Source organism: Arachis ipaensis, chromosome B6 (assembly GCF_059453495.1).
Source record: "Arachis ipaensis isolate K30076 ecotype BB chromosome B6, ASM5945349v1, whole genome shotgun sequence".
Classification (NCBI taxonomy): domain Eukaryota; kingdom Viridiplantae; phylum Streptophyta; class Magnoliopsida; order Fabales; family Fabaceae; genus Arachis; species Arachis ipaensis.
This window is the reverse complement of record NC_142441.1, coordinates 105,851,348-105,868,509: the sequence shown is the minus strand read 5'-3', so window position 1 is coordinate 105,868,509 and position 17,162 is coordinate 105,851,348. Positions and strand designations below refer to the sequence as shown.

Sequence of the window (17,162 nt, the reverse complement as noted above, 5' to 3'; positions counted from 1 at the left end):
CAATAAAGACCCATGAATAGAAAGGAATGAAGACCAAATGCAAGGACCCTTACCGGCAGTGGTTTTCCGGTGGCTAAGCTGCATTCTCCGGCAGCAGAAACGGCAAAAGCCTCGGCGGTGGTTTTAGCAGCGGTGGTTTTAGCAGCGGTGGTAGGAACAGCAACCCAGGGGTGACGGCGACGCGGCTCCACCACCAGTGACTGAGGAGCGTGACAGAGGCGTTTCCCCCACTCAATGGCGTTCTCTCCTTCAAACCGGATCGGGGCAGAGCTCCAGTAGTGGCGAGGCAGCAGCTTCGAACAGCAAGCCACGGTGATGGAGGACTTCGGCGATGGTGGAAGGGCAGCGGAGGACCCGCGATGGCGGAGGCACTACTGCAGAACAAGATCCCCCTTCCGCCGATCTCTCTCTCTCTCCTATTCGAGCTTCTCTCTTCGGCCCTCCGTGGATGACGAGGACTCAGATTCCACGGTGAGGAGGACGACGGCGCGAGCATCACAGCGGCGGCGGCGAGCTAGTCCGCGACGAGGAGGACGGCGAAAGCCCCACACTCAGCCTCTCCCTCTCTCCGACGCTACCCTCTGCAAACATCCTCTTGTCGCGGAATGGCGGCAGCAGTGCGGATGGCCACTCGTAGGGCCAGTGACGGCGACGCGACGGCAGTGATGAAGCCCGACGCGCCGGCGCGGCCTCCTTTCTCCTTTCCTCTTCTTCTCCTTCGGACATCGTGCGCCGTGGGTGTTGTGCTTCTGATTCCCCCTCATCTTCTTTTCTGTTTCTGTTTTCCTTTTCCATCATGGAAAAGAAACGCTACTGCTGAGTTAGGAAGAAGGGGGTTTCGGTTGCAGCTGGGGCATGGGGAAAACAATGGGTTACCGGGTCATGGGTTAGGGTTTTAGGGTTAGGGGTAATTGGTAATTTCACTTAAAATTGGGAATAATATAGTAATTGAAACCCAAATTAAATCCAACACTAATTATATATAGAAAATACTATTTGCTCACCAATTTCACAAATTATTTTCAATAAAATGCCCAAATCTAAAAATTAGAAATAGTATACTTAATTTCTTCATTTTCCAAAATAGCAGTAATAATATTTAAAATATTATTTATCTAATCCAAATCATATAAAATCCTTATTATTTCATAACTATCAACCTTATACTTTAAATATAGAAAATAATCCAATAATTATAAAATTGGATAATAATCATAACTTATCTCAAATCCAATAAATCAAAACTTGCCTTAATTATCTTTAATAAAATAATCCCTGAAATTAAGGCTATAAATAACTGTAGGATTTGAGACTTGATCATAATAAGACTTTTCAAATATTCTGGGTCTTACACTGATAATTTGGATGCAAGGTCAAAGCTGTCTACCAACTTGGACTCCGGAAAAGAAGGAATGAAGCATTTAGGATCCATTCCAAATGAGAATTTGCATATGATGTCAAAGGAGAATCTTCTCATGATATTCTAATGTCCAACAATCTATATTGTTTGCCAGAGAATAGAGAAAGGCGTGTCCTTAGAGTAGTTGTGAAACTTGGTCTTGAAGATGTGGTGGACGTTGTCGGGGTTGGAGGTGATGCTATTATCGAGGATGTGGGGGTGGATGTTTCTGGTGGGTGAAGTGCGGAGGAGATGGGTGTACCAGTCCCAGAGATTTAAGAAGTGTGTGGTTCATGACATGTTGAGGTGGGTGGGACACGCGTGGCAGTTGCACGATGGCTTGATCTTGGAGCTGAAAAGGAGGAAGAAAAAGATGAAAAAGATGGTTGTGAAGGAGAAGAAAGAGAGTATAAATGTTAGGATTATGCGAGATATAATGAAAATTGAGAAAGAACTGTGTCATTTTTGAACAAAAGGATCATGGATCATTTTGTCATCTGTTAGAGTTGTCAGGGACCATTTTGTCTTCCGTTAGGTAGCGTTTGGTGGAAAGACAGAGACGGAAAGACTGAGACTGAGAGACAGAGACTAAGACACAGGAATTGAAATAAATTTTAGTATTTTGTTTGGTGCAAAATGGGAGACAGAAATTGAAACAAGAATGAAACTCTAATTTAATTTGCACAAAGGGTAAAATTGGAATTAATTAATTGAAATGAAAGTATTTTAAGTATAAAATGTTATTAAAGTTTCAGTCTCTATCTCTAAAAATTTTAGTCCTCTGTGTCCCTACTTTTTAGAGGTACTGAAATATTGAAATTTTAGAGACAGAGACAGAAATTTTAGTACCAGTCTCTGAACTAACAAACACAATACTGAGTCTCAGTCTCTCAGTCTCTGTTTCAATACCTCAAAACAAACGCTACCTTAGAGTTGACGGAGCTAAGGACTTAAGTGACCGACGAAATTAATTATTAGAGACCAATCGAATAATTAATTTTATTTAAGGATTAAAATGTCTGACACAAAATTCTTTGAAGACTAAAATGGATAAATATTAAATACTCATCATTTAAATAATTTGATTAGTTTAAAAATGTTAAAATAGCGAGAGACTGAAGCTCGCAATGAAATGGTTACCCGTCTTGCTTTTTGGACTGTCCGTACATTCTCTCTCTTCCCGCTGTCTCCTGCTTACTCTTCCAGCAGGTTGCTACGATCTTCTCTACTATGCTCCTCCTTTTATACCCACTCATTCTCTCTAATCTCTATTCCTTAACTAACTTCTTCATCAACTCAATCCCTTACAAGTTACACCTCCTTCGCAATTGTGCATTTCTCTTTTTACCTAATTCACGTTTCATGTCAATATGTCATTACCTTCAAATTTGACACCATATGAATTTCGACCATTTCTTCATTCAATTGTTCATTTTTCAATCCAATTCAGTTATTATTGCAATTTTTTTTTGGGTTGCAGGGCAAGGTTTAGTGGAAAGTGTTTGAATAAGGGAATGGATGTAGACGCTCATTTGCTTCCCAAGTCTACTAAGTCTGCTAATTTTCGATTATGCAATGTCTCAGGGTATGTGAATTTCTTACCTGTTATGATAATAATTTTTTTAATTAATTGAGTTATTTTATAATTCATGTGGTGATGTGTTATAATATATATATATATTTTAGTTACAAATCTGAAATATTGGAGATTCACGCTGTTGCTCCAATTATGCATGTTCTGCTTCTGCCTGGGAACCCAGGTATGGCTTCCATTGTTTGTTTGCTTATGTTTTCCCTTTTTTTTCTTTTTTTTTTAAAAAAAAAAAAATATTCGTCTAACTTTTTGGTTTGTTGTGTTACTGCAGGTGTTATTTTATTCTACAAAGACTTTGTGGAGTTTCTATATGACCAGCTTGAGGGAAATGCCTCTATCACAGGCAAGTAATGACACTTCTCTCTTTATGGTTTATGTTGAACAAATATAAATACGAGTATCGAATACTATACAATGCACATATGGTACATAAGTGAGTAAAACTGAAGTATTCATGAAACTCTGATCAACAATTATGTACTTACTAGTTGTGTTTCTCTGTGGTTTATTAGCTATTGGCCACATCTCTCACACGAGAAAGGTACATGCATTTCCGTTTTCTTTGATTTTCTCGGGCTACATTAGTATGCTTATTATAAGCAGTTTTATTGCTAGAATTGGGAGCATGGACGGTTGTTCTCCTTAGAAGAACAAATCAATCATAAGGTAGTTAATGCTTTGGCATTTTGGTCTTCATAGATTATTGACTGGTTTTGGTGTACAATAGATTGAAAAATGATTTGTTGCAGTAGTGCAATTTCAGTTGCTAGTTAGTGATGTGATGCCTTTGGCATAAGGGCATGTTGGGGCAATGGGGTCACATGTCAGAGTATTTGATTTTTCGGTTACATTTTTTATCCATTTCTTTGATTTCCTTGCTTTTAATTGATTGTCATTCTTTATTCTCGATTTAGAGAAATTGAATTTGACACTCTTTATTCTCCATTTCTTTTATCGATTTCTGTAATTGCAGTCTTAATTTTTCCTGTGCTTTTTGTAGGTTGATTTCATCAGAGAGGAATTGCAAAAGAATGAGATTCCTATAGTACTGGTGGGTCTTTAATGTCTGACCTGTAGCATTCTTGTCTTTTGTCATTTTGACATGATCAATTATTGTTTATTGAATGTGATACTTAACACCTTAGGAAGCTGGTGATAATTGGCATTCTGTACAATGAGGTCACACTAATGAAAAATTGCACATCACATTAATGAATCTCCTTTCCCCTTAGAGAAGGTTCAATACTTGTGTGTCTGTGTCTCAGCAGATTTATCCACTAAAAAAGAACAACTTAGGTAGATCATATTCATTAATATATAAATTGAATCTTGTTCTTAGCCAAAGTTGCTTGCAATTTGCAAACATTCCTATCTTTGATTTCCGAACATATATAGGTGTTGATTTGGGAAACTAGTGAAGAAATTTTAAGAGGGTTTAATTACATTCTTCCAGTGGAAAGTTGTGTTATCAAAAAGTTGTGCTGCATACAGTGAAGTTTAACCATGCTTACTGAAATGAAATTCTGGTAGCTAATTTAGAATTTTCTCACCAGGTCGGGCACTCTATTGGTTCTTACATAGCCATTGAAATATTCAAGAGGTTTCCAGGGAAGGTGATATGAACTCTGGCATATTTAATGAACACACATCATGGCGCCTATCCATCACTTCTAATCTTAATAACTTGTATGCTTGCATTCTTCTCGGCTCAATAGGTGAAATATTGTGTTGGACTTTATCCATTTTTGACAATGAACCCAGAGTCAAAAACACAGTTGGTTATTGGAAAGATTTCAGAGTAAGCAACCCTCCCAAAGTCGCCCTTCGACATGAACTAGTCTTGTCGGTTTATATATCAATATTTTTCTCATGGTTCACTCTCTATTTCAAACTTCTGAGGGATTCAAGTTAGAAATAAAACTGTTTTTATCGCTTTTATTTGATTGCTAAATATTTAGCTCCAAAGCTAGTAAATGATTCTTCCTTTCAAAAATCTGAAGTATTTGAAATGACTACCGGTACTCTGCATTTCAGATCCCAAATTCTATCAATTGCTCTTTGTTACGTGATAGCATCATTAGGATTGTTGCCCGTCCGGGCTTTGAGGTTTATAATCAGAAATTCCGTGGCAAAGTCATGGTCAACTGATGCAGTTGATGCTACCTGCTCTCATTTATCACAGGTTAGTTTAACTGCTGAAAGAGATTGACAAAAGATGTTTCAGTGCTGATTACATTATGCTTGTAAAAATCTTATTTATTGATTTGTGTTTCACATTATTAAGACCTCTAGTTATTTTTGGAATACTAATGCAAAATACCAACTTCAATTGATACCGATTTAGGATCTATTACACTTGACCCTCCTGAATCTTGACTTTTAGGCTATTTGCACTTCAGTTCCTATGTTTTAAAAAAATGAAATTTGAGCCATTGAACTTTCTTTTCTAAATTGAACACTTTTTCTTTTTAAAAAAAAATCAATTATTAACTAAAATAACATATTCAACAGAACTTAGGGTATCCATTTAAGAAAGTTTTGGATGTGACTTGTAACCCAAAGTTCAAGGGCATCATACTCTTACATATTTGGGAAAATTTAGGGGGTTGATTTGCAGTTTGGACATTGTTGCAAAAATATAAAAGACAAGAACAGTAAAATAAAAGAAAAAAAATGAAAAAGGGAAAGGGAAAGGGAAAGGAAAAGGAAAAATAAGAGGATAAGATAACAAAAGAATGAATGCTTTGTTTTCTCTTTTTTCCCCCTTTAGTTTTATCTTTTATTAAAGAAAAAAAAAAGATACTAGGACAATAAGGAGAAATTGGGAAAATGTTATATATGTAACATTCAACCAAGAGAATTAAGTTATTTGTGGATGACTAGTTATGCCTATTTATGTTAGTTCTAACCCTATAATATAATGATTTTCATTTTGTATGCAATGCGAAATTTGATTTTAATCTCTTTCTACTTTAAATTTTTTGTTTATATTTGAATTTTGAAATTCTCTAAAGAGATAATTTGTGTTTATGTTTTTTTGGGTCTTGACAAGCATATGGTGTTCACACATTATTAAAATGCAAGGAATAAAGTGCAATTAGCCCGTTGAGATATAGCTTTCCTAGAGTGGCTTTGTATCTACATATTTTTTATGGAGGAATGCTAGGCGGTCAGCAACTTTTGTTATTTGTAGCCATCAAATAGCCATCAATGATGATTTTAATGGTGTGAGATTGGTGTGAAATTTCATCCAATGGCTCATTTTTCTTTGCTGGTTACATGCTGGCCAGAATTTAACAAAGTTGCTGGCCTCCTAGACTTTTCCTTTTTTTTTATGTTAACGCTTTCTGATTTGAACAACTGACAGTATCATGTAATGCGGAATGTCTTCTACATGGCCATGACTGAATTCAGAAAGGTACACTTCCCTTTATTTATTCCGTATCTTTCCACTTCTTTAAGTTTATGATTAAATTGTTTCCCTTTTGTAATTATAGCAACTTGACAATTTCGTTTGACATTATGCTATATTCTCATGATCTTATTGATTAGTATTAGTCATTATTAGTGTTTTTGGTCATAATAACATTACAGGAATATAAATCTTTTAAAACTACATCGGATTTTTATCCTAATATTATAGATTATGACACAAAAGATTTATAGAATCAAATTACTTTTACAAGAAAGGCCGTAGGAGACAAAAGTCCCTGACGACTAAGAAGATTAGGGTCTCCGTTAAAAAAAAATCAAATAATAAGTTTTTAAATTATTATTTTCATGTGAAAGAGTTTCATTTTTTACTAATAATTAATGTTAACATTCATTATCTAAGACTTAAAAGAATTTAATGTGTATACTTTACCATTTGATTAGGTGTTTGGTCTGTTGCACAAATAAAAATAATTAATTTTTATGTTTGTTATTTAAAAATAATATTCTCTCTCTCTCATATATATATAATTAGATATTAGTATAAAAAAATTTATATTGATAATTATAAAATTAACTCAAAATTAATTTTTTTTTTGAAACAATTGAATCTTGATTCTAATTATTAATCACAATATTATTATTCTCTTCAAATTATATGTAATAAATATTTGAAGGAAGAGAAGTGAAAATATAGATTAAAAGATAAGTAGTGAAAATTTAAAACTAAATAAAAAAAACTAAAAAAAAAAATAATGATAATGATAATGATAATGATAATAATAATAATATTATTATTATTATTATTATTATTATAGGGTTAAGTATGATTTTGGTACCTAAGGTATAGGTCAAAAAAATTTTTCATCCTTAACCTTTTTTGCATACAAAATCGTCCCTAAGGTTTAACTTGGTTTTAAAATTGTACTTCTTACTTAATTTTAAATTTTATTACCAAATTACCCCTAACCAAAAAATTATTAAAAAAAAAGATAAAGAGAGTTCTGGGGTTTAGAGAAAGAGAGAGAGAGAGGTTGTGGTGGTCGCCAACGCTGGTAGCTGCAAGAATAGAAACAGAGGTCGCGACATTTTTCACGGTGGAAGAGAGGAGAGAGGGGAAGAAGAAGAAGAATGGGTAGCTCGCTGGTGATTGGGACAATGGGGCCGGCGGTGGCGGATCGGCGGCGGCAGCGAGCTTGTGGAGAAAAGAGGCCGCCTTCGGTATTAAACCACTCTTCCACCTTAGCCCATGACAACAATAAAGACGTCTCACGGCCCACAAATTCAGTCCAACAGAATACACAAATTAAATTATAATTTAGTCTTTATCTTATCTTATAGTTATCTTTATCTTTATCTCTATCTTATCTTTATCTACTTTTATCTTTCATAGACCAATACTCTATATATACTTAGTTTTACCTTCATAGTTTACAATTCAATCAATCAACAATCAATAAAATTTCTTTATCTTTTTCTTTCACAAATTCTTTTATTTTTCTTTCACAATTTTATTATGGTATCAGAGCTCCTCTTGAGCTCTGCTGACATCCATGAATCAAGGAGAAAGGGCACACCAGCAACTTCATTCGGAACCTCTTTTCGACCTTTCGTCAGCCCAACACTTTTCTTTCATGGCACTTCCTTTCAATGAAGAAGCTCGTCCTTCAAACCAACTTGAGCTTTTGCCAAGTCCAGCTACTCATTATCTTTGTTCTTTTAATACCTTTTCTACTGTTAACAATTCTTCAAATCGAGATTCATTCTTGAATACTTGGATCATTGATTCTGGTGCCACAGATCATATTGCATCAAATTTGTCTTGGTTTATTTCTTACACACAAATTTCTCCTATTATTGTTCATTTACCAAATGGTTCTCGAACTACTGTTTCTTATAAAGGCATCGTTCAATTTTCACCATCTTTGGTTTTTCATGATGTTCTTTATTTACCTCACTTCAACTTTAATATTATCTCTGTTTCAAAAATTACTTCAGCACTCATATGTGAACTCACTTTTTCATCTTCTTCTTGCACTCTACAGAGCAACAATTTGGGGACGATTGATTTACGATATCTGAAAACTAGTCCTGGCAAAGGAATTTTCTTTCCAAGGGAATCAGAAATTCAGCTTCTCGGCTTCAGTGACTCTGATTGGGCCGGATGTCCTGACACTCGGCGATCTTTAACAGGTTATTGTTTCTTCTTAGGCAGTTCTTTAATCTCTTGGAAGACCAAGAAACAAACTACCGTTGCCCGCTCATCCACGGAAGCAGAATATCGTGCACTTGCCAACACAACTTGTGAACTTCAATGGATACTAAATGTGTTACAATTTTTACGCATCTCTCCTATCCGCCCACCAGTTTTATATTGTGATAATCAGAGTGCTCTTCATATTGCTGCTAACCCGGTTTTTCATGAACGGACCAAACATTTAGAGGTTGATTGTCACTTGGTTCGACAAAAAGCTCAAGTTGGAGTGATGAAACTTCTCCCAATTCCCTCCTCTGGGCAACTAGCTGACATCTTCACCAAGCCTTTGTCTCCTCAACCCTTCCATCTTAATCTGAATAAGCTTAGTGTTCTTGACATCTTTCATCCTCCAGTTTGCGGGGGCGTATTAAACCACTCTTCCACCTTAGCCCATGACAACAATAAAGACGTCTCACGGCCCACAAATTCAGTTCAACAGAATACACAAATTAAATTATAATTTAGTCTTTATCTTATCTTATAGTTATCTTTATCTTTATCTCTATCTTATCTTTATCTACTTTTATCTTTCATAGACCAATACTCTATATATACTTAGTTTTACCTTCATAGTTTACAATTCAATCAATCAACAATCAATAAAATTTCTTCATCTTTTTCTTTCACAAATTCTTTTATTTTTCTTTCACAATTTTATTATTCGGTGGTCTCTGTTTAGTGAGGGAACTGATGGCGAGCATGGGGAAACGGCTAGGTTGGGGAGGGATGAAGGAGGGAGACCTCGCGGCGGCCTGGGTTTCGACGACGGCGCTAGGGTTCGGAGGTTTTGGGTTCGCAGAGAGGGGAAGAGAGAGGTGAAACCGCGGAGATGGAGGTTACCTCGGCGATGGGTGATGTACAGCGAGAAAGATGTGGCGGCGCTATGACGTTTTCTGGCCTTCGAAGAACGGCGACGGTGGGTGGCTGTTGGGAGGAAGAGGAAGAAGAAAAGAAGGGGAGGAAGAATGAGGGTAGAACCGGCGCAATGAGGGCAGCGGCGGCCGGAGGTTGGGTTGATGGCTTCTATTTCTCCTGCTTCTTATTTTGATTCTGTTTTCATTGTTGCTGTGCTTCTGATTCTGATTCTATTTCTTTGAATTCATTGTTATTGCGCTTCTGATTTTATTGTTCTTTTGATTTCATTGTTCTTTGATTTCTTGTATTCTTCTGATTGCGCTACTGATGATGATGAAGAAAAAAAAAAGAAGAGATGTTGCTTTGATAGAGAAGAAGAACCGGGTATTTTGGTGAAGAAGGAGAAGGGTATTTTGGTCTGAAGGACGATTTTAAAACCAAATTAAACCTTATGGACGATTTTGTATGCAAAAATAGGTTGAGAACGAAAAAAAATATTCGGTCTATATCTTAAAGACCAAAATCGTACTTAACCCTAAAATATAAATTATAAGTTATATATATAAAGTGGAAAGAGTAGAGAGAAATAAAGAAGGGGAGAGAGGTAGATAAGAAAATGACGGAAGGAAATTTAATAATTTTGGAGGAAAATATTTCATAATTTTATTAAGAGTATCATGTGATACATTTTGATTGTTAAATTAGTAATATAATATAGCTATATTTCAATTTCAATATTTCGATTTCAATTTTAATTTAATTTTAATTGCAATTAGAGAATGTTATATTGTATATTTTTATTGTTAAATTTATAATTAGTCATTCATAATGATATATGTTAGATATAATTAGGATCAATTAGAATTATTTTAGAATTATTTAGTATATCTGAATATTTATTATAGAATATTACGCCTTTATTATTACGATTCTCTTAGTCCCTATAAATACCCTTCTATATTGTATCACTTCAAACAACTTAAATAGACAACTTAATTATACTCAATAATACACAAAGCCTTCCTCCAGTTTAGTCTCTTGTTTCTAACATGGTATCAGAGCTATGGTATCCTCCTTGAAGATGATAGGTTGTTTTCCTTGCGGTGAAATCACCGTAGTTTTTACTCTTTTTTTTTTCTATGCCATTTTTTCTTTCCTTTTGTCACTCCTTTGATACTTTTTCACCTCACCGATTAGCCTGTTCTATCTGTCTTATGTTTTTTTTGAGTTGAATGATCAAATACCATTGTCATCCGCTGCTTACCTATTCTCATGAAAAAATCATATAGTTTTCGCTCTCTTTTGGCAGTTCCGTCTGCGTTCTCTCGTGGCAGTTTCATCTGCGTTCTCTCGTGGCAGTTCCATCTGCGTTCTCTTGTGGTAGTTCTGTTTGTGTTCTCTCGTGCCAGTTCCGTCTGCGTTTTCTCGTGGCAGTTCCGTCTGCGTTTCGTCTGTGTTTCCTTGTGGTAGTTTTGTCTGCGTTTCTTTCCGACAGTTCCGTCTGCACTTCCTTCAGATAGCGGCAGTTCCGTCTGCGCTTCCTTCAGACAAACGGCAGTTCCGGCTGCGCTTCTTTCAAACAAGCAGCAGTTCCGTCTGCGCTTCCTTCAGACAAGCGGCAGTTCCATCTGCGCTTCCTTCCGGCAGTCCCGTCTGCATCCGTTTTATCAGTTTATGCATTTTTTTCCCTCTTTATTTCGTTGTTTTAAATAAGTTTCAAACTCAAGTTGTCACTTGAGTTTGAGGGGGATGTTAGAATATAATTAGGATCAATTAGGATTAGTTAGAATTAGGGTTAAGTACTGAAATCGTCCCTAAGGTCTGGGGTGAAAATCAAAATCGTCCCCGACCTTTTTTTGTTATTAAAATCATCCCCAACGTTATAAAACATTATAAAATCGTCCTTTTGTCCATAAATAAAATTTTTCGGACAATTTTACCCTTAAACAAAAATTAAAAAGTCTCTCCACCTTCACCACTATCCTCTGCATTATCATCACCATCACCATCACCATCTACATCACCATCGCTGCACCATCACCACCAACAATCCAGCAACAATCAAAAACAAATCAATACCAACAATCTAGCAACACCAACAGCAACAATAAAAAACAAATCAAAAAAAATCCATCGCTACACCATCACCACCAACAATCCAGCAACACCAACAGCAACAATCAAAAACAAATCAACACCAACAATCCAGCAACACCAACAGCAACAATCAAAAACAAATCAACAAAAATCCATCGCTACACCATCACCACCAACAATCCAGCAACACCAACAGTAACAATCAAAAACAAATCAACAAAAATTTTAAATTAAACAATTCAGCAATCATCAACTATAATTTCAGATCCAAAATTGACAACAACATAAATTAAAAAATTTAAAAAAGAACTCATATGTTCTTCAAAAAAAAAAAAAAAAAAACAAGAGAGAAAGAGAACAACGCAAAATTGGGAACAAGAACTCAAAATTGCAGTAACAATTAAAACTCAAAAATTTCACTAAAAATTCAGAAATTCTACAACAAAAATCCAATTTAAAGAATAAGAAGAAGAAGAAGAAGAAGAAGAAGAACGGCGGTGCGGCGGTGCGGCGGTGCGACGGAGCGGCGGTGCGGCGGTGCGACGGGGCGGCGGTGCGACGGGGCGGCGGTGCGGCTTCCCTTCCCTCCTCCTCCCCCCAGCCCCCCTCAACGGCGGCCCTGGCGGTGGTGACGCTCCCCTCGGTGGCTCACTCCCTCTCTCGCGCTGTCTCTCTTCTCGGCTCAACTCTGATTGGCGACGGCACTCTCTCTCCCTCTTCCCTTTGATGGCGACGATGACAAGCAAGGCATCTGGGCACGGCGGCGGCGGCGCTGGACACGACCTCCCTTTCTTCCCTTCTCAGCTCTCCGTCAGTCACTCTCTCCCTCAAGCCCTCTCACCGTTTCGTTCTTTCTTTCTTTTTGTTTCCTGAAGCCATTTTTCTCTTTCCTTTCTTTTTAATTTATTTTATTTTATAATTATATTTATTTTATTTTATAATTTTTTTAATGAGGGGTAGTTTGGTAATAAAAAAAATAAAATTGGTAAAAAGGACGATTTTATAACGTTTTGTAACGTTGAGGATGATTTTAATAACAAAAAAAGGTCGGGGACGATTTTGATTTTCGCCCCTTACCTTAGGGACGATTTCAGTACTTAACCCTTAGAATTATTTAGTATATCTGAATATTTATTATAGAATATTACTTCTTTATTATTACGATTCTCTTAGTCCCTATAAATATCCTTCTATATTGTATCACTTCAAACAACTTAAATAGACAACTTAATTATACTCAATAATACACAAATCCTTCCTCCAGTTTAGTCTCTTGTTTCTAACAATATATAAGAGAGAGAGAGAGAGATTAGAAATTTTAATTAGAAAACAAATTTGATTTGATTTGCATTCTCACTTTCAAATTTTAATTTCAATTAGAAATTTATCGGAAAACAAAAAAAAAAGGAAGCAATTATTGATACATGAAAAGTTGAAGACAATCTAAATAAAAGAAGACTGACTAGGAGGGAGTCCTTATTTGTTCAGAATACCTAAAGGGGGTGGGGGGAGTCCCTAAATTCTCAATATTCAAAGTCATTGATGCACTCGAACTTCATCATTGAAGTGTGCAAGGAGGTTCTTAACTCTGAACAATTTTTCTTCATGTTTGGGTTACAGCCAATAGGAGTTTGGGAGGATCGGATATGAAGCACACACTTGGAACACTCGATAACATTCTAGACTCTCTTGCATTACACTAGGTTGAGACTAAATTTACAACCATTCTTACCGGCTCATTATATGTTAGTTTGCAGAAGGACCGGATTGGACATTTATAAGGGAAAGGAAGGCTCAAATTTCATTTTTATTTGGCGATGATGATCACTGGGGTCCACTTCATGTTCTTGAAGAGGTAACTTGTAGAAAACATATCAAACTATCAAATGAAAGTGAATTGCATTGAACTGTTCCTAGACATGTGGTCAGTTCATCTAGTTGATGTCTTACTCATGATAATTGCATTGGTTCAAATGCAAAAATCCCCAATCAGTAGTCGATGGACGATCAGTGATATAACTATTAGCCTTAGCCAAGGTTGATGTTTGGCCCTGGCTATGGAAATAGAAGATCCTTTTCTCCCCCAAAGAAAACTTTTATGATTTACCATAAAACATGATACTTAATTACTTACTTTTCACAGTCCTTAATTTCATTTTGAATGATTTAGTCTTTTTCTAAACAAAATTACTGTGATAAACAGATAACAAAGTAAAACAGATAACCCTTGGAATTGAGCATGGCATGGCTTTTTAGGTTCACTTGCTCTCTTCCCCCCATTCTCTTTGTTGTTTTGGAGGATGGAACTGTCTTTAGCTTAAATTTTATTTTATTTTCTTAAAAAGTTATCAATAGAGAGTGCTATTAGCACAGAAGAAACTAAAAAGCCAACAAGAAGCTGTCACAAAAGTTGACTACAAGGCCTTTCGATTTCCTTTCAAAGATCTACAGACCATGGTTTGGGAAATAGCTTTTCTTTCAGAGCCTTTTCTGAACTGTAGTTTTTGAGTTCCAAACTGAAATACAGAAAATTATGAATTGGTGATTAGGGGGTCTTCCATTTCAATTTCGAATTTCAATTCCCTTTCAAGAGAGAAGTTGGCACCATTCTAATGGTATTTCATATACTTGTTACAGGAAGAGAAGTTTTTGCAACAAATTAATCTTCTCTTTTATGCTTTTAAGTAATTATTGCAGTAATGATTCTTAATGCTGCTTTTTTAATTCAAGTACTAAAATATAATATACCATGTGAACATTAGATTATGGAAAATAGTTCTTTCACAAGAATGTTAAATGATCATAGAGAGATGCTATATGGAACGATCCAATATTGCACGAACTATTTTCACCAATCATATTTATGCTTAACTGAAACAACGGTGAAGAATTCAATTCAAAAGATAAAAGTGATAACCTCTACCAATCAGATTCTTGTGCACAAGTTACACAAGAATATTTTTCATAACAAGGAAGTGTTGTCTCATGATCAGTGTTATTGCGGTTGCAGATATCAAAGCAGGTTCCAGGTATTACAGTAGCTGTTGAACGAGAGAACCATACTCATGGATTCTCCTGCACTGAGGCTGGCTCATTGTGGGTGGCTCAGCATGTCGCGAACCTAATAAAGAATCAGACCTCTTTAACTATGCAATAAGCTCTTTCCTTTATGTTATGTGTGTTCTCACTTCTCATTTCTCAAGTTGGCTATACAGAAAGGAATGAACAACTGAATAAATTTGAATGTTGACTGAAGAAAGCTCAGTCAATGTCCCTGTTGTGTGTGGGGGCTTAATTATTGTTTGATTGAATCAACGGGTATCCACCTATACGGAGATTGATTAATGATTACTATAGGGTTTAGGGTTCAGGTTAATTCCATATCATTTTTATCTTCCGAATACCCATTTCAAAACCACTAGTTATAGAGAAGGACCAAAAGAGCAGACTTCTGAGTTCAGACTATCAACGGCCGCCAAAAAAAAAAAAGAGAAGACAATTTCAGTGTAATGTTCTGTTGGGCTGGTCTGAGAAAGGCCCAACTCGGCCCATGTAACTTTTGGCCTTTCAGAAAAATCATATGTAGACCAGCAAACTTGCAGCACCAGGGAGACTTCATTCCATGATAGGATTTTTCCTGTTGTCCAAAATAATGAATTTTAATGACACAAAAAATAAAATATAATAAATTATTAAAGGTTCCACCTAAAGAAAAATGTAGGGCTGGTAATTTATACCCTATCCGAGGTACCCAATTCGGACTAACTCGTTCAGGTAGGGTACGGTGCGGTGCGGGTTTACTTGTAGGTAGGGTACGGTACGAGTTTAGGGTATACCTTATCTTACCTTACTCGTATATTCCTAATATATTATATAATATATATGTAAAAGTTATGTATGTAGTAAAAAAAAGTGAGTGTTGAACATACAATCTTTCTCTTATAAAAACTTGAAATAACCATTAAATTAGTTGATAATCATATTATTTGTAATTTTATGTTAGATTTTTTAAAAATTTTATTATTTTTAATTTTAATTTGAATTTAATTTTTTATTTTTTATTTTATTAATACGTATAAAATTTGAAATGGTTGAATTTTATATTTGCTTGAAATTTTTTTATTTTTCTATGGGTAAGATAGGGTTTAGAACTTTAGGGTGCGAGTAGGGTTAGGGTTAAAAAATTCTCAACCCGCGAGTAGAGTTAGGGTAGAGTCCAAACCCCATCCTATTCTATCCATTACCAGCCCTTAAACATTTATTTATGAAAATTACTGCTACAACGAAGAAGGCAGAAATGTGAGACTATATATAATGAGTAATGACAGAATCAATAGAGTAGTTTTAACAATAGGTACATTCTATGGTGTATATCTATATTTGCCTAACTTACTAAAAGAAGATAAAAATTAATATTTAAATTAAAAAATATAAAAATAAATAATTTTTTAATATTTAAAACTTACCATACATGATAAGTTCGACAATTTCAGTACCAAAGTTATAGGCACCATAGAATTTGCCTTAACAATATCACATGTCATATTGTAATTTTGCATGTTGCAAAAACCCATCATATTCCTGTTAGTGTTATATGATCGTCCATGACTAAATAACAACCCTGTCATTATGTTAACGAATTGAAAGAGCTTCCTTTATTTCTGTATTCCATTAGCTTTATGTAACTAACTTGCATGATTCCATAACTTAGGTAGGTTCTAGGGTTCTAGGGTAGCACAGCCTGTTAAACACATTGATTTGAATTTTGATCGGTAGTAATGGCATGGAACTAATACTACGTGATTTCCACTTTCCAGCCAATGTTATCTAACCACTACTTTTTAGCACATTACTATCATGATGTGGATGTTATTAAGATCAGAGTGAGAATACAGTAAGTTTGGTGGATGACTGGATGGTTCCACTCCATACTAGTTAACTTTGTGAGTAACTGACAAATCAATAGAGTTTGATATTAACGTTTAGGCCAATTCTATGGTGTCTATAAGTTGGTGTCTAAATTTTGCCTAAATTTTGCCTAACTTACTTTTTGTAGTAAGTTTTGATTTTTTAAAAATTATTTATTATTATATCTTTTAAATTAAATATTATTTTTTAACTCTTTTTAATAAATAAGCACTACTTTTTAAACACCATAGTATTCACCTAACGTTTATCATGAGTTTAGAGATAAAGATTCCGAGCAACAGAAGACTTAAGGCAAAAGGAATAACAAGATTTACTTAATGTGGGTTTTAAATTTCTCTGTCCTTAAAGTGTATAAGGAGTAATCTTTATTTATTTATTTATCTTTGTTCTTCAGTTTTTTCCAATGAATTTTTTTGAGTAAATTGTCAAATTTGTTCTTGAAAGATCACTCGTTCTTCAAATTAATTTCCCAAATTTTTTTTAATCAAATTCGTTCTTCAAAGATTTTAAATTAATCGCATTAGTCATTCTGCCATTTTCTTTGTTGATGATATCAAAATTTGTTAATGTTACATGTTAAGTGATACTATAACACACAA

At 35.2% G+C, this 17,162-nt stretch overlaps 1 protein-coding gene across 13 annotated transcripts; it reads left to right on the top strand.

Moving 5' to 3' along the window:
• Nucleotides 1-2,500: 2,500 nt before the first annotated feature.
• Nucleotides 2,501-15,013, top strand: LOC107604676 (alpha/beta-Hydrolases superfamily protein). Of its 13 annotated transcripts, none has more exons than XM_088490173.1 (14): nucleotides 2,511-2,608; nucleotides 2,880-2,984; nucleotides 3,086-3,159; nucleotides 3,265-3,336; nucleotides 3,506-3,534; nucleotides 3,609-3,659; nucleotides 3,994-4,044; nucleotides 4,547-4,606; nucleotides 4,709-4,791; nucleotides 5,028-5,175; nucleotides 6,361-6,411; nucleotides 8,471-8,618; nucleotides 13,385-13,489; nucleotides 14,645-15,013. In XM_088490173.1, exons 1-13 carry the CDS (start codon nucleotides 2,532-2,534, stop codon nucleotides 13,453-13,455), a joined length of 1,020 nt encoding a protein of 339 aa, XP_088346299.1. In that variant the 5' UTR covers nucleotides 2,511-2,531; the 3' UTR covers nucleotides 13,456-13,489; nucleotides 14,645-15,013. The 13 variants fall into 13 exon arrangements, with proteins under 13 accessions (XP_088346297.1, XP_088346292.1, XP_088346299.1 ...); XM_088490168.1 differs by lacking the exon at nucleotides 2,511-2,608 and adding an exon at nucleotides 2,622-2,709 and having other exon boundaries at nucleotides 13,392-13,489; XM_088490172.1 differs by lacking the exon at nucleotides 2,511-2,608 and adding an exon at nucleotides 2,622-2,709.
• Nucleotides 15,014-17,162: the final 2,149 nt, after the last annotated feature.